General features: G+C 34.9%; 1 protein-coding gene across 8 annotated transcripts in view; it reads left to right on the forward strand.

Annotated features, from left to right (window-relative positions):
- FBXO38 (F-box protein 38) overlaps nucleotides 1–19,429 on the forward strand; it is a 50,166-nt gene that overhangs the window by 7,381 nt on the left and 23,356 nt on the right. For all 8 annotated transcript variants that reach the window (XM_071210609.1, XM_004460679.3, XM_004460676.3 and 5 more), the window contains exons 2-9: nucleotides 1,652–1,841; nucleotides 5,392–5,525; nucleotides 8,191–8,354; nucleotides 8,562–8,727; nucleotides 11,237–11,374; nucleotides 12,526–12,663; nucleotides 15,614–15,707; nucleotides 17,249–17,379. In XM_071210609.1, the coding sequence (XP_071066710.1) occupies nucleotides 1,652–1,841; nucleotides 5,392–5,525; nucleotides 8,191–8,354; nucleotides 8,562–8,727; nucleotides 11,237–11,374; nucleotides 12,526–12,663; nucleotides 15,614–15,707; nucleotides 17,249–17,379 (1,155 nt within the window). The remainder of the gene's footprint in view (nucleotides 1–1,651; nucleotides 1,842–5,391; nucleotides 5,526–8,190; nucleotides 8,355–8,561; nucleotides 8,728–11,236; nucleotides 11,375–12,525; nucleotides 12,664–15,613; nucleotides 15,708–17,248; nucleotides 17,380–19,429) is intronic.

The raw sequence follows: 19,429 nt of genomic DNA on the forward strand, positions 1-19,429 counted from the left end.
AGTGATCAGAGGCTCACAGTTACCTAACCTTGTATTTCCTGTAGGAGCATTGGTTCAGTATTCACTAATTATTTAGGACGACTATATAGAAAGTAACTACTCCGTATAATGAGAATTAATTGTATGTATAATCCCAAAACAGTAATGTTCTCAGCTTTTTCTCTTTCCTTGCCAACTAAATATGGGTTCATGTGCACATAAAATGGTGTTTGTTCCTTGAGGAGAAGATCTTTGGTTTTTACGAGATTCATAAAGGGGTCCATGACCCACTATATGGTCTAATATCCTGACTTTATAGGTTGGAAAATGAAGAATTTTAAAAGTTACCTCAAGTTCATGAAAGTAATTTGTGCAGATCTAGAAATAGACCCTTGGGAACTTAAGAGTTATCCTCTACCTTCTTATGCTGTGTTTGAGGGCAGTGCTAGAATTACAAACTCTTGGAGATGAAAGGGTTTGAACTACTTAAGTTCACAACTTTTACTATACACTTAATTGTTTATGTATGTTCATATATAAATGATGTAAAGATAATCAGATTGGTTAGGGGAAAAGACTTTGTTTAGTAGTAATATTTTGACAATGCTCTTTAATCATTAGTTAAAAAGGTTTAAAAGCAATGCAAGTTATTGGTGGTAGGGTGAGATGTTATGTATGTTTGATGTTACATGTGTTTGTAAGTTCACAACTATTATACATTTATTGTTTATGTATATGTATGAGTGATATATTTCAATAAATTAAAAAAATAAAAGCTGCTAGGGGCAATCTACCAAAAATGAGTTGGCTTTTAAAATGGGAATGTGTTAGGTTAGAAGCTTACAGTTCTGAAATTGTGAAAATGTCCATATCAAGGCATCGTCAGTTGCTATCTCACCAAAGATTGGCTCCTGGCAATCCTGGACTCCTGCCACATGGGAAGGCACAATGGCGGTTCTTCCAGTCTGGATCTCTGCCTTCTTCACAAGGCTTACTTTGTTCCTGAGCTCAGCTGTGGGTGATCAGGCAATGGCTTGTCTCTCCCCTCTCCTTGAGGCCTTGTCTCTTCAGCTTCTAGGAGGCCTTTTTTCTGTCCCTTTGTCCCCCTGATTCCAGCCTCTGGCCTCCTGGACCTCTCTTTCTCAGCCTCTTGGGTGTTTCTGCTGCTTTTTACTGTGTGTCTCTGCATGTTTTTCCCATTTATAAAGGATTCCAGTAAAAGGATTAAGACCCACCCTGGGTCACATAATCTAATCCAAGGCCCTTAGTAGAAGTAATTTAATCAAGAGTCCCTACCTACAATAGGTTTACATGCACAGGAATGGATTAGCAATAATCTTACTTTACAAATGAAAAAATTATACTTAAAGAAATTGAGTGAACTAGCTAGGAAGCAACAGAGTAAAAATTATAAACCAGGACTCCTGAATCCTGGATTTTAGTTCATTCTAAATCACTTTTCTTATTCTCTTCTATTCTTGAGAGAAAGATGTTCTAGTGCTTATCAGATAATATTTTTATTAATTTGAATATGGTCTGTACCATTGTGATAGCACTGTCTGTGTCTAACTGTATTTTAAATAAGCATTGCTTTACCTAAATCTTATAAAGGAAATTTCTTCATCTGAGTGTAACATCCTTTTTTAGTCCTTTATTCTCTGTTTGCTTTCAGGTACTTTGAACTCAGTTAACCAAGAGGAGATTTGCTATTTTGACACTGGAGACAACACAGCAATGGGGCCACGAAAGAAAAGTGTTAAAACATGTCTCCTGAATAATGAAATTCCAGAGGAAATAATACCAGATGAAACAAAGGACTATATGAATCAACTTTCACATGAAGTGCTTTGCCATATTTTTAGGTAAGATTTTGTTCAGTTTGACTTTCACTTATTTGAAATGTATAAGTAGGAGCAAATCATAGAGCTACACTGTGAGTATGATAGCCACTAGCTCCAAGTAGCTAATTTAAATTTAATTAAAGATATAAGTGAGAAACACATTTTGCCTATGTATATAAATGCAGTACTCTCTGATATTTTCTAATTTATTGTGGTTATTCTTTTTTATTTCATTAAAGAAATGCTGATCCAACTCATTTCATTGATTTTATTACCCAGTAAGGATTTGCATTGCAGAGTTTAAAACTGCTAGTATAGGGAAGCAGATTTAGCTCAACTGATGGAGCGTCTGCCTACCATATGGGAAGTCCAGGGTTCAAACTCAGGGCCTCCTGATCGTGTGGTGAGCGCCATGCCATGCAGGGGTGTCCCTGCATAGGGGAGCCCCACGTGCAAGGCGTGTGCCCTGCATGGAGAGTCCCCCCCAGTGCGAAAGTAGCGCAGCCAGCCCAGGAGTGGTGCTGCAAAGATGGTGAGCTGATGCAGCAAGATGACGCAATAAAGAGAGACACAGATTCTCAGTGCCACTGACAGGAATGCAAGCAGACATAGAAGAACACACAGTGAACGGACACAGAGAGCAGACAATGGCGGGGGGAGGAATACAAAATCTTTTTTTAAAAAAAAGAGTATAAGGGACGTAGGAAATAATTATGGAATGAACTTATTTTCAGTGTAGCAGGGAAAGAGGTCAAAATCATAGCCCTTCTTAAAAGAATCCAATCAGAAATTTTATTTTTCTATGATAAATTCAGCATTAAAGTTGTTTTGTGATAAACTTTTCTCAAAACTTTTCTTTAAGTTTTGTTTTTACCCAAATTGCATTATGGCAACAGTTAAAGAAACCAGACAAGAAAGCTGTCATTCCAGTTTCCACTGCTCTTTCCTTTCAGTCATTGTCCATACTTAAAACATTCAGAAAAACAAATCCTAACATACTTTGTCTCTGAAGTCAAAGATCCAAATTTGAATCTTGGGCCTATTGTTTACTAGCTGTGGCAATGATAGACAGAAAGGTATTACAATAAGGATTTGGTGAGAATACTTTTATAGTACTCGATGTACTCCATGGTATCGATGCTCTGTAAGTGTTAATTATCATTATTCTCATTTTTTTCTTATTCCTGCATAGTACTCAATTATTTTAATTACTGCTTACTGTTCCTCTGAGTGTGTATATGATAGGATACTTACCTTTTCCGTGCTATATGTTACACAGTTTTTCTCTTATATAGGTCCATATCCATCAGCATATGGATTTTTCATTATTTTAGATTATTTTCCTAGGAGAAATTTCCATACCTGGGCTCCATAAAAATGTTTTGAATTTTTAAAAAGTAATGTATATTTACAGATTAAGAAGTTAAAAATATTGACAACAGGGCTGAATGTATGAGCTGTAAAATAAGCGAAGTTCTTGAACTCAGAGATGTTTATTCTAAAAATAAAAATATTAAGTTTTGTTTTATATTTAGGCTTCTCAAGCTTTTATCTGATCCTGTAGTAACTACTTAGCTTGTTTTTCACAAGAGAAACTGTGGCCTTCTTTAGAACATACCTAAACTGCTACACATGCCATGATAATTGCATCTTTTTTAAAACGTATTTGATCTTCCTTTTGAACTCCAGCTCTTCTGACTATATGTGTGAAGAAAAGTGATAATTCCTTTTCTTAGGACAAATATGATACGTCTTGTACATTAATCTTAATTTTGTGATTACTCATCATTTTGTATTTAAAGGGAGTTTAACTGTAAGGTAAATACTTTGGATAGCAGTGATTTGGGGCAACAAATGATATAGTGGCAAAACTTGATTTAGAAAACAAATTCAGTATTTGTATTGCTTTTAAAATGTGTCATAGTTTTTGAAAAAGTATCTTCCGTCCCCATTCACTCACCACCATATATATAAAACCTGGGACCTCATACATGGGAAGCAGGCACTCAACCAGTGAGCTACAACTACTCTCCAAAATATCCTGTTTATATCTAAATTATGGAGACTGTACATTATGGTTATGATTAGCAGTAATGCTTTTGTGGTAGGAAACTTGATTTAATTTTATTCTCTTCATTTAAATAGTTTTAAAAGGAGAAGGAAGAGAGGCCAGAAGTAGAAAAGTAGAGCAGGGAAATATTCTACCAGGATAACATGAAATTTTCTTTTAGAAGTAGCATAAATTTTAGGTATTTGACCAAGTTGTTGACAAACCTGCACTCTCTCCTTCTTCCCTAGATTTGTGACTTTCCTTCCTTATCCTCTCTCTCTCCTTTTTTTTAAATGATGCAAGTCACATAATTAAAAAAATTTTTTTAATAAATTTTTTTAAACAAATCAATTTTATTGATATATATTAAAGCATGCCATTAATACAATTGAAATGTACCATCACTGATATTTGATATGATCACATATTTGTGCATTCATCACTTCAATCACTATTAGAACATTTTCATTATTTCATTAATAATAAACAAAAAGCAGACAAACAAGAAAACTCCTTACCTCTCAATCTGTCTTCCCCTACTGTACAAAGCTGCTATTTCTGGCTCTTCTGTCCAAAGTGTATAATCAATGGCTTTTAGTATATTCATAATGTTGGACATTCATCGTAAATTTTAGAGCAATTTTATTACTCCTAGAAGAAAGACTCCACACCCCTTTGCATTCCTTCCTCAGACCTACATAACGACTAATCTCATTTCATCTTTATAGATTGATTTATATTTACTTTTTATATAAATGGAATCATACAATATATAGTACTCTGTGTCTGGTCTCCTTTGCTTAGTATTATGTTTTTTTTTGGTCTGATAGTAACATTGTATAGTATTAACTTATATTTCCTTGTTCAACTTCAAAGAAAAATGTTCTTATCTATGCAGTTCTACCAGTATTCATATTTCACATAATCTATTTATATTTCACTTAATATATTTAGTTCTTAATAGGGCAGTCATATAGAATGTGTCCTTTTGTGTCTGGCTTGGTTCACTCAACATAATGTCCTCTGGGTTCATCCATGTTGTCATATGTTTCACGACTTCATTTCTTCCTACTGCTGCATAATATTCCATCGTGTATATTCTACAATTTGTTTATCCACTCATCAGTTTATGGGATACCTGGGTTGTTTCTACCTTTTCGCCATCGTGAATAATGCTGCTATGAACATCGATGTGCAGATGTCTGTTCCACAGTCTTACCCTATATTTGAGATTTTCTTTGTTCATGAAAACTTAAAAGAAAAAGGCAGATTTTATCAAATACCCTTGGAGAAAGCTCTTATTTGGTTTTGTTTGGACCTTGTATACTTACTGACCTGTTGTTAGTAAAAAGTTGTATTACCTATGCGTATAATAATATGTAACTAAGAACTGCATTTTCTATTCTATACCTTAGTCGTACTTCATTTGAGGATAGGAGAATGGTGGTAAGAATAAAATAACCTGTTGGCGAGTGAAAGTTTTTACCACTTGATAATTATGAGTTTCTTTCTCTCACAAAGGTACCTCCCTCTGCAGGATATTATGTGTATGGAATGTCTTTCCCGAAAGCTAAAGGAAGCAGTGACGCTATATCTGAGAGTTGTGAGGGTTGTGGATCTCTGTGCAGGACGGTGGTGGGAATACATGCCAAGTGGTAAGTAAATTTAGCATCTAAGGTAATGGAAACTACTGGGAAGTAATAATAATATTCCCATCAAATCTTCCCTGTTGTCTTAAGGAAGGCACTGTATGTCACCATATACATAGGCAGGGTTTTATCCGAAGTATAACAAAATGTATAGGTTAGTAAAATGCATTTTGCCTGAGCCCTTTAATGGTCTACTTTTTTTGTTTCCTGCTCCTTAAGGGTATACATCACCCTGTTCCACAAATACATGTTCGGAGAACACTTACTGCGCCTTTGCTTTTAACTATATATATGTGTATCATGTTAAAGTGTCCTTTTTTCTGTGATGAGATGACTTGGTGAATTGTTCATCATAGTTTTCCCCCCACTTAACTGCAATCTCTGGTTAAACAAATGTTTAGCTATTTTTGTAAGCTACTTTAGTTGACCATAGAAATTGCATTTCCAGTCTTCCAGAACTTCTGTTAACAGGAGGCATCTACTTGGTCCTGGAGATTCTCAAATAAATAAATAAGGTACTGGCCTTGCAAGTGAAGAATTCAGGAGCCTAACAATAAATTGACCTCAATTGAAGAGGCCATTGGAAAAGATAGATGGTGGCTTCAGCTAAGTGAGCACACCTAGAAGGGAAGATTCAGAATTAAAGGCCAATTGTGGCTTCCTTTCATTTGACACTAATCCATTAATTAGTGCCCTTTACTCACTGTTCAGCAAGTTTGAGTCTGCCTTTTCTAACCATCCTTTCTTCTGCCTTGTCAGATCATGAGACTCTGAAAATATGATAAGCCTTAGGAAAAACTTTAATTGAAATAAAGGGCTGAGGAGATTGTAGTCTTGTTTCATTCTGCAGATGTCAGACTACCTCTTCAGTACTGGAATATTGTACACTTTGGGGTGCTATATCCTTTCAAGAGGTTCTTCAGTCCATTGACAACTCTTATCAGTTGACCTGAATAGTCATCAACTATATACCTTCTTGTGAAGAATATTGCAAAGACCTGAGGCAATAATGTAGCTTGGTAGGAGACAAACCACAGTTGTCTTCATATACTTTAAAAAACCATCCCAAGGGAAAAGTATTCATCTTACATCAGAATAATCATTTCTAGCAGGAAAGAAAAAAAGTGTGCACTGTGAAAATGATTGTCTTGTTCCTTTTATTATATTTGCTTAAGTAGATGTTAGGCTAGCAGGAATTCTGGATGTGGGGTTAATTCATTTTATAAAAAGGCAGGGTAGCACTGCTCCCATGTGCCAGAAATTTAGCATTAAAATCTCTGCCCCATATCAAATTAGAGAAGAATTTATTGGCTGACTGTGATACATACCTGTGAGCCCAGGGCTTCCCGTGTCTGCAAGGAATATAAAAGAGAGCAGGAGCAGTCTCTAGCCTAGAGTAAGATCTCTCTGATGCCATCGTGGCCTATTCAAAACCTGAATCCTTATAATAATGCCAACTGGGTTTTTATATAGTACTTTACAGTTTATAAGCATGGTGTCTTTTGATTCTTGCATCATCTCTTTAAAATGGCAGAACTGTCCCCAATATATGGTAAGAGGCAATGTAGTGTATGACAAAAGAGTATGAACATTGACAATGGTGAGAATTGATTTTGAATTCCAACTTTTTTACTTGTTTGCTCTTAGATTCTCTGAAGTTCAGTTTTTGCATTTGTAAATCAGGTGATCATTGTGTTGAGAGAATAAATTAGAAAACAAACTGCTTAGAACGTTGAGTGGCTCAGTCATAATGGTTACTATAAAAATGGTCATAAGAGCTATTATTATAATTAGAAAGACCAAGTATTCTCTAAGGTCCCTCCTTACTCTCTTCAGTTTTGTGATTCTAAAATTAATGTATTATCCAGACTAGCCCTATATAAATAGAACAATTTTAGAAAACTTTAGTTATGTGAAACAGTCGTTTTGGAGCTTCATTTTTATTCTTGACAGTTAATATTTTTGTCATTAGTGAGTAGGCATTTGGCTTTCTAACACCCTCCATTAAAAAAAGGAAAAGAAAGGCCCAGTGATAAATTATCATCTGTATAAAACTTGTCTTCCTTCTTATCTAACCAGCAGCTTCAACTGTGGAAGTAACCAGCTTTTCTCCATTCTCATCTTACTGAATCCTTCTGCTGAGCACAACTGGTCTCCCACATAACTAGCTTCCTGTTAGCTCAGCATCCTCTCCATGTGGATCACTCTTGTTTTTTTTAACTAACTTCATCTGTTTACTTCTAAAGAGAAATTTGTCTAAAATGGCCAGGGGAGTAATAGTTAAACATAGGATAGAGTTATTATTAGGAAATAGGTGGAATAAGAGAACTAATTTGAGAGAGGAATTAATCAGAACCGTGAGCTTCCTGAAGGTGAGGATTGTGTCTTATTCATTTCTTTCCTTGCAGACCTAAACACCCCTTTGGTGGGGGGGAGTTGGTGGGGGGAAGTAGATCAGGAGATCAGGTGGGGTAGTCCCTTCCTACCAACCAATCAGATAGCTCCAAGTCATCTGGGGTAAAAGTGTGTTGTCCTTAGTCAAAGACAGGATTCTGTGCCTTAAAAACAATAATATAAAGCCTCAGCTATAAATTATTAACTCAGAGTAAATGGAGTTTCTGACACATATCCTCTGTTACCAAAGGAATGTATTTTCTGTTGAACTTCTCAGGCTTCACAGATTCCAGTTTTCTAACATTGTTAAAGAAGATGCCAGATGTTGAACAGCTGTATGGCCTTCACCCTAGATACCTTGAGAGGCGAAGGGTACGGGGCCATGAAGCCTTTAGCATTCCTGGAGTCCTAGAAGCTTTGCAAGCATGCCCAAATTTAGTGGTGAGTGCACCTGTTTGAACCTTTTGATGGCAAGTGATGGAAATAATAGACCAAAGAAATGATAAAACATGTTCACTTCCATGCAAATTTCATCCATAATAAACTTTTAAATTCCATTGCACACTTAGCGTCTTATGATACAGAAATAGCAGCTGTGGGTGCTAAATTAAATGCCTTTTTTATGCTTGCTTTGGCATTATTTTCTAGGGTGTGGAGACTTCTCATTTGGAGTTGGTAGAATCCATTTGGACATATATGCCGCATGTTCATATTTTGGGGAAGTTTCGTAATCGTAATGGAGCTTTTCCAATTCCTCCTGAAAATAAACTGAAAATTCCTATAGGAGCCAAAATTCAAACTTTACATTTAGTGGGTGAGTACATGTTTCTTGGGTCACTTGTGACTCCTTGAAATGCCACATACTGAGTAGTCACTGAAAGGGCATAAATGGAATTTTAAAAAAGTCTTTTTTGATTGATGCCTGAAGAAATGCTTGTGACACTTCTATACAAATTTAGATTTCCCAGTTAAGAGCCCATGAAAGAAATAATAAGCCTTCATAATCTCTCCCGTTTGAAAACAGTTTAAGTTGTTTTGAAAGGGGTTTTTTTTTGTTTGCTTGCTTGTTTTTAATGAGCAAAAATCCTGCCCTTGTTCTCTGATAACTCACATTTTGGTCTTATTTTTTCCTTTAAGAAGAGGACTCTGCAGTACAACTGTTTGTAGTGATGAAAATGTTATATATTTGTACTGTCCAATATGGTACCTACTGTGGCGATTGAAAGGAACTATAGTATTTTTTTAATTCAGATTTTAATAGTCATGTTTAGGTAGTGACTTCTTTATAATTTTATTGTTAGTTTAGCTTCTCTAAGCAAAAAATGTCCCTATGTTCTTCATTCTGGAGCCGATGGAAAAAACTCTGTTCCTTATTTTCTTCCCTAAGAAATGAGGATGGGATGGTCTTTTTCGAAAGGCTTTTATTTGCAGTGGTCACAGTATGTTTCCTATGTCTAAACAGTCTTTGAAATCATACCCAGTAATTTCAGCCTAGGTAAATAAGAAAAGACAGATATTTTCTTAAATTTAATTTGTCATCTTCTAGCTTAGACTGACAAAAGAAATTTGGGGGAACTCCTGTAACAATATGACCTTTAATATTTATTTACTTAAAATTGTTTCATTCAGAATATGGATATTTGGTATCTGCTATGTTCCAGGCATTATTCCAGGTATCGGGGAAGGTCCTGAAGAATTGGAGATTTCTGAAACTTGCATGAATCAGATGGTGAGGGCATCCGGTGTTGTAGTAGCAGGGAATATAAAAATTAGGTCTTATGAAAGAGGCCTTTAGCAGCCCTTAATGCGTAAGATGAAGGAATGTTTCTGATTAGATGATTAGGAACTTGTATATCTAGTTTAAAACTGAGTTTTTAGAGAATAAAGGGATTCTGTAATATCAAGTCCTCAAAGTCAGGGACTGTCGTTTATATTTTATATTTTCTGCAATGCCTATTACAGCCTATTGCATATATTTACTTGGTAAATTTTGTTAAAACACATTAATTCATTTGATTCTTTCAACAGTTAAACACGTACTATGTGCTGGTGATTCAAAGGTGACCCAAATTAATAAACATGGGGTCTGGGGTTGACAATTGTGGCCTTTGTTTATAGAATGAGTTTGAGGTAAAATGGACATTGGAGATAGGGTATAAATCATCTCTGCCTGCTTACCCTTGCTACCTAATGTTTCCTAATCTGTCCGTGGTAGATACTAAACGTTTGTGAATTCTGCACCATGCTTCTCAGTCTGCCTCATTTTCTTTGCTTTTCATACTTTGTTTTTATCCCCAATTTTGCTTCCCATTTGTTGCCAAAGAATGTGTGTGCATAGTTCAGTGCTAAAGTTGACTATGTTTTGGGAGAGAAACAGGTTAAGGAGTAATCCTTTTAAGTTAGAGTAGGAGCTAACAGTGTAACTTTTAAAGAACCAACCATTAAAGTACTCCAATTTAGCCTTTTCTAGTTGCTCTTGCTATTAGGGCTTTTAATGACTCAAGTTTAAAAGTTGCATTAAACTGGTTTTGTCAGTTTCTGTCTGTTAAATGCCATCATCCTGGATCTTTGGGGTCTCCATAGATCTCCAAAGTCTTCTTGATCTTTTTTCTAGGATATACTGTTTAGATTCTTCTAACTGCTTCTTTCCATTACAAGTTATCTGCCTTTTTACTTCTACATCTGCTGATGTTTTCCCCCACTCTACCTTCCAGACATGTTCCTCTCTGGGTAGCATTCTTAGAGTTAAGCCACTAGTGGATTAGAGGCATAAAATGCCTTTATCAATTTGAAATATTAAAATAAATGACCAGAAACAACTTTCCAAGCTTGACCTCTGGATATCTTCTAGAAACCACAAAGGCCAATGAGCCTTTCTCTTGAAAAATTTAGTTTTCCACTGGTGGAGCAATGGGCACTGGTAGTCAAATCGACGATTTATGTATTCTCTCCACATCTTCAGAATTCTGCTCTCAGTAACTTATTTCATTTTCCATTCTCTGGGAAGATATAGCCTGGAGATGTTGAAAGATTATGAGGGAGACTTACATATATAGAATGTAGAAATACTTCTAAAATTCTATTTTCTTATGTCTTCTAAAAAGTAAATAAATAACAAGGTAGTCTCTGTTTTTTTAAATTGTTCTTTAAAAGGCTCTTTTGAATAAGCCGAACTTGATAGACTTTAATCAGATCATTTGTGAAGGTAAAAATCTCCACAAAGAATAAATTGTCAATTTGAAAAATAGGCTCTTTACTTGTACAGTGAACAAGTCTTTTAATGATGTTCTTGTTTGTTCTTTTTTTATATATGTATGTTTTAGGGGTGAATGTTCCTGAAATTCCTTGTATCCCAATGCTAAGGCACCTTTATATGAAGTGGGTAAGACTCACCAAGCCACAACCATTTAAAGACTTTCTTTGTATCAGCTTACGAACTTTCGTCATGAGGAACTGTGCAGGTAATGATACACGGTTATGGTGGAATTATACATATGCTATCCTAAAAATATCCTAAAGCAAAATTCATAGCCACCTTTCTAAGAAGTTATATTATGCTGTTACTAATTATGTTTTGTAACTTACCTTGTGTAGATAAATGAACTTTTTGTTTTAAAGTTATTTATTAGAAACATGAGTTGTATTTGATACTTAGGAAAAAAAAGTCAGAATATCTCTCCTTATTTCTCATTGGCATTTTAAACTTCACTCCTGGTATTTCTGGCTGCTTTCTTTGTCTCTCATCTCCTAATCCTTCCTACATGTAAATGTAAATAAGCACTGCTTTTATTATAAGTGCTCTTCTGCTGGAAGCCTTCAGCCCTAGAGCTTCAAGTCAGAACTACCCTGGTTAGCTTGCAAAGTTCATAATAACTAGAATTCCTCTTGCTGTAGTTACCTTCCATCATAGTGAGGTTTTCCTATTCACTGTCCTCTGCACAACCACACCAGCTTTCATCTCGGTCATTGCTTCCTCGTCCTGAGATCAGTACTTCCTTCATCCTTTTTACTTGTTCACATCCTTCCTCCTTTACTTGTATACCTCGTTTTAGTTCTACTTTTTCCAACTTATCTTTTCTCTCTCCCTTTCTCTTTTTTTCCTTACTTTCTTCTGAAATATAGCAGATCTTATTTGTGTATTTATGGGACCTTACTGTCCAGTTATAATTATTCATGTTTGTGTTATTTCCATATGAATTGCAAGCTCTTTGATGGATAGGACCATACTTTATATATCATGTCATCTTCCATAGCATCTTAATACAACACTGGCTACATAAATAGATACTTAAATGACTGAGTTGTTAAATTGAGTGAAGACTCATGTTCTCAACTTTGCTTTTCCCCTTGATTATTTTGAGCTTAAAAATACTGAGACTTTAGGAATTAAAAAAAAAATCCTAATTACCTTCCCAGTGTTATTGAAAAATCCTTGTTTATATAAAGTTAACAGACTAATAACTTTCATTTGCAATAAGAATTATAAATTGCAAAGAGCCAACATATTGGTAGTCAATTTAAGGTATAGAATTTATGTTACTCATTTCAGACATTGGTTTGAAATACATCTTTAAGGCAATTTATTGAGATGATGATGATGTTGTTTTTCCAGGACCCACAAATTCTTTGAAATACGTCCCTTTAGTGACAGGCTTAGCCTCTGCTCGAAACTTAGAACATTTAGAAATGGTTCGAGTTCCTTTCCTTGGAGGTCTTATCCAACATGTAGTTGAAGACAGCTGGAGATCAGGTATTGCTCTTTCTTTGGTTAGTAAATATTTTTTAAAATTTAAAAAACTTTATTAAGCTTTTATAACACTTCTTTAATTAGCTTTTATTAAGCTTCTCTTATGTGTCTTTTAAAAAGAAAATGCTCATCAATAGTTGCACTCTCTCTCTGGTGTATGTGATGGAAAATAATCATGAGCATAGTCTGCTATTTATTTATTTTAATTATATTGTTAAACCTTCTCAAAATAAACACTAAAGGGATAAATCATACTACTTACTATTCATAAGAGGGATAAGACTACTTACTATTTATTTAACAAGACATCCTATTATTTACAATATTATATCATCCTTTGGGTTAAGAGGTGTTCTATGACTTGGATACCCTAAGCCTTAAAAAGAACTCAGGCATTATAATGTTCATATCTGAAATTTTTTAAAGTACTTTATAGTATATAAAATGATTCCAATTATAACATTTAAATATTAGGTCCATCCTTCAGGTGATGGCTTTTAAAGGAAAAAAATATTTCACTTTATAGATCCCTTCACTACAGATAAATAACAATATATAACAGAATATGCTCCATGTTAAGCATCTTCATTGCAACAAAAATACAGAGGGATTTAGCTACATAGATAAGTAATAGTTGAAAACTAAAAGTCTAACTTGGGGTTTTTCTAAAATACAAATTGGAAAGCATCAAATGCCATGGCATTGTTAAGACATATATATTATCATGCAATACTATTAAAATATTATGAAGAGTAAGCACTATATGTTTACACATTTTGTCAGTTAATCAGTCTGGTATGAGTTCACTTGTTTATGATTATGTTGAGCCAAGGGAATGGCACAAGCTTTCTCAAACCAACAGCATTATTTCTTTGCCATGAGTATGACTAATAGAATAAAAGTGAGAAAGAAAAAGAAGCCCACACTGTGACCATTCACTGAAAGAAGGCCTGGAGAGAAGTGCTGAAAGCTAAGCATTGATATATAAAGGTCCTAAAAGAGAAATACACTTTTCTTCTTTAATCAGTGTTTGAGGGTAGCACTAACTTACATTTTAAAGGGTCAGCATAGCTCACACAAAAAATTAGTTCCAGGTATGCTATAGAGCCAAATGGGAGAAATACAGAATAGCACCTTTAGAATAAAACCAAGGAAGATGTCTTCTTCGCCTTGGGCTGGATGAAGATTTTTTAATAGCACTCCAAAAAGCATATACCATAAAGAAGACAAATAATAAGCTGGACTAATTGAAATTAAGACTTTCTGTATCTCAAAAGTCATGAAGAAGAGTGAAGCCAGGCTATAGAGTGGGAGAAACTATTTGCAGTCAAATAAAGGACTTGTACCCAGAATATATAAAGAATTCCTAAAATTAAAAAGAAAAAGACAGACTACCTGTTTTAGTTTGCTGTATGTTATCAAAGTAGTATGCCAGAAATGAGTTGGCATCTACAGTGGGATTTATTAGCTTACAAGCTTACAGTTCAGAGGCTGAGAATGTCCAAATCAAGGCATCAGGCAAAGCTCTCTCCCCAAAGCTTGGTTGCCAGCACTCCTGGACTCTTGCCATGTGACAGGGCACAATGGCAACCCTGCCTTCTCTGGGCTGCATTGCTTTCAGCTTCTTTCTCTTGTGGCATTTTCTGCTTAGTGGGTTCCTTTTTGTCTCTGAAGCTTTGTTTTGGTATCTGTGACTTTTTATTCCTCTGTTTATAAGACTCCAATCAGAGAATTGATTCACTCTGTGTCATGTCCTACTAAAGTGATCTAATCAAAAGGAAGGTCCCTTAATCTATCATGAAGCCCCATCCACAATAGGTTTACATGCACAGGAATGGATTAGCTTTAAGAACAAGATTTTCAGAGGGCTATAAGCTTCAAACTGCCATACTACCTGGTAGAAAATGGGCAAACACTTGGAATGGGCACTTCATGAGGAGGACATCCAAATGACCGATGAATAAGAAAAACAATAACTTTCATGAATCATTAAGTAGATGCAAATTAAAACCTCAGGGTGCACTTTACATAATCACAAAATTGATAGGAAAAAGACAATAATGTTGACTAGGATATGGAGCAATAAGGACTTTTCTGCATTGCTGGTGAGAGTGTAAATTGACAAAACCACTTTGGAACACTGTTCAATAGTATCTACTGAAGTTGACCATACACATATCAACAGTTAGATTCCTAGCTTTAATCCCAACAGAAATGTATAAATATGTTCACCAAAAGACATATTCATAGCAGCACTGTTCGTAATAGCCCTCAAATGGAAACATTGCACATGCCTACCAGTGATGGAGTGGATAATTAAACGTGGCATATTTATACAGTAGAATACTATGCAGCAGTGAGAATAAAGTATAACACTTGCAACAATATGGATGAATCTCATAAATGAGATGTTTAATGAAAGAAGCCAGACACAAAAGTATGTAAACTGTGGTTTTATATATGTGTATTCAGAACAGCCAAAATTAACCTTTTGTGAAAATTCATTGAGCTCTATATTAATTATCTATGTACTTTTTTGGTGTGTGTATAAAAATGAAAACATTAAAGGAAATCATTTGAAATTAAAGTAGTAGTGCTGGTCTTGTTTCATATGATATAAGTTCAAAATTTGGGCGGTAAATGACAGGTTCCCTTCTTTGGAATTTCCCCATGAGCTTCTGGTTTTGTGAAAGTCCTTATTTAATAGTGTAAATCTTTTGGAGTAATTTTCAGATGTCTTCAGAATGCATTTTCAGAATGACTCTCTGATTTCCTCTCCTTAGGAGATGACTAGTAATTATAATTCATCTTAAGGTATTAATTTTAATGAAAAAAACAGAGCTTAGATTTGCTTTTAAACAGATAACCAACATAAAAACTATGCACTTCTACTAAAAATGCTTTGGACAAAAGAAAATTCTTCTTGATTCTGTTCCTTTTCCCCTTTATCCAGGTGGTTTTAGAAATTTGCACACTATTGTTTTGGGAGCTTGCAAAAATGCTCTTGAAGTAGATCTTGGTTACCTCATCATCACTGCTGCCCGTAGGTATGTTTCCTTTTCATATTGTCTCTTTTGTCTTAGAATTATGTGTTTTTCCTCTCACAAAAATTTTGGGAAATATATGTATGTATATGTTTATGAAGTTTAATCATGCCTTGTAATTTAAAATACAAATATGTTGTTTAAATAGCAGTTGGATATTATTTACGTTTTAAATAACCGTTGGATATCATTTAATGATAATCTCTGTGTTATAACTGGTAGCAAACTGAGCCACTCTTCAGACTCAGCAAGCTCTGGAAAGGAGTAGCCTTATGTCAGAGAAAAGCAGTTGACTATTCTGAAAGTGCAGCACTGAAGCGCTGGTGTTTGGGGCCCTCTTCAGGAACCTTATTCTAAATCTTTGGATGCTTTTATGAATTGTTTTTATTGGTCAGTAATAATATTTGATATTTAGAAATCAGTGTTTTAAATGAGTGTTTTAGTCAAAGGAATGGTGATGCAAAATACCAGAAATTGGTTGGTTTTTATAAAGGGTATTTGGGGTAGAAACTTACAGTTAACCAGGCCATAAAGTGTAAGTTACTTCCCTCACCGAAGTCTTTTGCCATGTGTTGGAGCAAGATGGTGGCTGACGTCTGCAAGGCTTCCTGGGTTCCTCTTCCCAGGTTCCTCTTCCCGGGTTCCTCTTCCCAGGGCTTCTTTCTGTATAGGCTCAGCTGCTCAGGGCTTTGGTCTCTGCAGCTGCAAACCATCAGGTAAACTGCTCATCTCTCTACCCAGGGCCTCTGCCATGTCTAAGGAGCAGTCTCTATTCCTCTGTGTTCTTCTCCTTTGTGTTTACTTCCCGTGCTCTAGCTCAAAACTCACTAACTCTTCTGCCATGTTTTCTTTGTGAGTTCCCACCCACCAAGGGACTATTGATGTGGCCCAGTCAAAGCCTTAATCATTATTTAATCAAGTAAAAATTGAAACCTCTGAGTCCAATATAACCTAATATGCCCAGAGGGACAGACCAGTTTACAAATGTAATCCAGGTTCTATTTTTGGAATTTATAAACAATATCAAACTGCTACTTTTATTTCGGCAATCTTTTCTTTAAATTGAATTGACTGTTTTTAAATTTATTCAAAAACAGAACTCTTTACATCAATAGAAGTATTTTAAGAATATAAATAAAAGAAAATGAAACTTTATAAATTTAAGCAAGACGGTGTTGTTACCTACTATGAAACTATTCTTTTTGTTAAAGTGGGCTATTAGCAGCTTGTGTTAGGAAGTTGTTAAAGAAAAACCAGCACCAGACTGAGTCTCACTTTGACTTAGAAGGACTGAGAAAGCACTGGAAAGGAAATAAACTTTTTACTGTTTAATTATTATTTAATGTAGTTTTAGCATATTACCTAAGATAAACCCACCTTTGTAAAATACTACTTTAAGGGAAACATCTCTTTTATTCTTTAATGGAAAGGGGGAAAATGGTTAACATAAGATCATAAATTTCTTTTAAACCTGTACATTAGGAGAAGCCTTTGATTCTAATGGTTTTCATTTTGCTGTGACGTGTATCTTTCTTTGTTCATAGGTTACATGAAGTTCGGATCCAGCCTTCCTTAACCAAAGATGGTGTCTTTTCTGCCCTAAAGATGGCAGAGTTGGAGTTCCCCCAATTTGAAACCCTTCACCTGGGATATGTAGATGAGTTTTTGCTGCAAAGTAAGACTCATCCTATTTTATTCCCTAGACCTTCTGTAGAAATGGACTTGACAACTTTGAGACCTGAATTTTCCTAAATATATGACAACTTAAGAGCTTACGTGCCCCCACTCTTGAAAAAGAAACTGTTTTTAAGTTAAATATGTCAGTGATTTTCCTATTACCTCTGATTTGAACATATTATAGAAAATGTAGTGATTAACAGTACACCAACAAAAGATCTTTATCTACATTTGATATCATCTCCATTTTACTGTCCAAGTTTCTTTCCAGTCTGCTTCATTTTTTTCACAGAATGTCATCCTTGGTTCCATTTGTTGAATTTGATCTCCTACTCTTCTTGAAGCTTTTGATAGTCCTCTCAAATGAGGTCCTTTTCCTTGCCCATGCTCTCCATTTCCATAATAAACCTGCTTGGGGGTTCTGAAATTTCCAGATAGTATGAGCACATAATGGTCAGTATGCATTTAATAAAGATTCCTGTTGAAAGGCTTGTTCTTAGCATTTTCTGGAATGTTTATAACTGGGAACTTATTCTTTTGCTCTGAGTGCATTTTAATTCATTATTCAGTTTTTTCCCTCATGGCATTAGACATGCAAGAAAATTTCTACCAACATGTTTTTATTTTTGTAAGATTTTATTGCTTCCCTGTATAATTTGCAATAACACATCTTTCTTGAACTTTCACTATCTCACCAGATGGCATTTTTCCTTTGGATATAATTTCTGCTGTAGAAGAACATAGGTTTTAATTCTGGTCAGGGCAGTCCTGGACAAACAGCATGACTATTGACCTTTTCATTCCTAATATATATCACAATGACAGTTATTTGTTTTGTTTTGTTTTTTACTTTCATTTTTACAGTTTTCATTTATACAGATGCAGGATTATTTTTAAAAACTAAATCATTTTATGTAAATACGACTTTAACTCTCTGGAGTTGTGAAAAACATTCACTTTTCACCAAAAATAGCTTTGTATGGTTAACTAATATAGTTATTTCATATAAAACTTATGTATTTGGCATCAAGATTTTGTTTTTTTAGTGAATTTCCTAACATTTTTCTAACATTTTCTATGCTTCTACAATGTCTGTTTAGTAACTAAAAATTATTAGCCCGATATTGGTATTCTTTTTGTAATCATTTTTGTTTTTCCCCAAAACTAAAAACTTGACAAATCCATTTTTCGTTTCATCAAAGGATTGCCTTTGAGAGTTATTTCTATAACCAGCTGTTGTTTCCATATTATGTTTCTAATGCTCTCAACACACATTTTCAATATCAGAAAAATCACTTTACCTTCTTAACTACCATCATCTTCTACTTTTCAGCATAACTTTGTTTTATAGTCTTTTTGATATTTAACAATCTCTTGGTTTTGGCCTTTTTATAAGCTATTTTCTTCATATTCACTACAGTTTATCCATTTCTAGAAGCGAGGCTTCTTCCATGCAAATACTTTGCTCTGTCTCCAAGGACTGCTTAGGATTCTGTTTCAGAATCCGTGCCAAAGAACCCCTCTAACTAGACCACCCAGAGAGAAATGAGAGGTCCTTGTTCATGCTCTTTCACTTAGTCTCTCCCTTCTCAGTATTAAAGATTTGAAGCATCTCTCGAGAAACTGGGGATGGCCCCTGGTAAAACAAGACAGTTTTTGTTAGAAAAAATCTGGCAAAATAGGTAAATAAAAACAGCCTGCCTTTTCTCTAGCAACTTAAGGTAAGAGTGACTATAAAATTGGGAAAAGGGGCATGCTGAAAAGCAGATGCTGTGTTTTAGGAATATAAGAAAAATGTCTGGGCTAGATGAATAACTAACATGAGTTATGGTACTGATGACATAAGAAGAATCATTTTTTAAATGGAGTTACGTCCATTTCCCACTTTTCTCTTGAGTGGTTATGAAGACTTAATGTAAAAGTAATCTGTTTATAGCAATCCCTGACACTCAAGAAGCATTCAGTAAATGGTAACTTTTACTTTGAGCTGAACCGTGAGCTGGAAAGAAGCATCAAAAATGAATTCCAGGTGATGCTATCAAGGTTTT

This window comes from Dasypus novemcinctus, chromosome 2, assembly GCF_030445035.2.
Source record: "Dasypus novemcinctus isolate mDasNov1 chromosome 2, mDasNov1.1.hap2, whole genome shotgun sequence".
Lineage (NCBI taxonomy): Eukaryota > Metazoa > Chordata > Mammalia > Cingulata > Dasypodidae > Dasypus > Dasypus novemcinctus.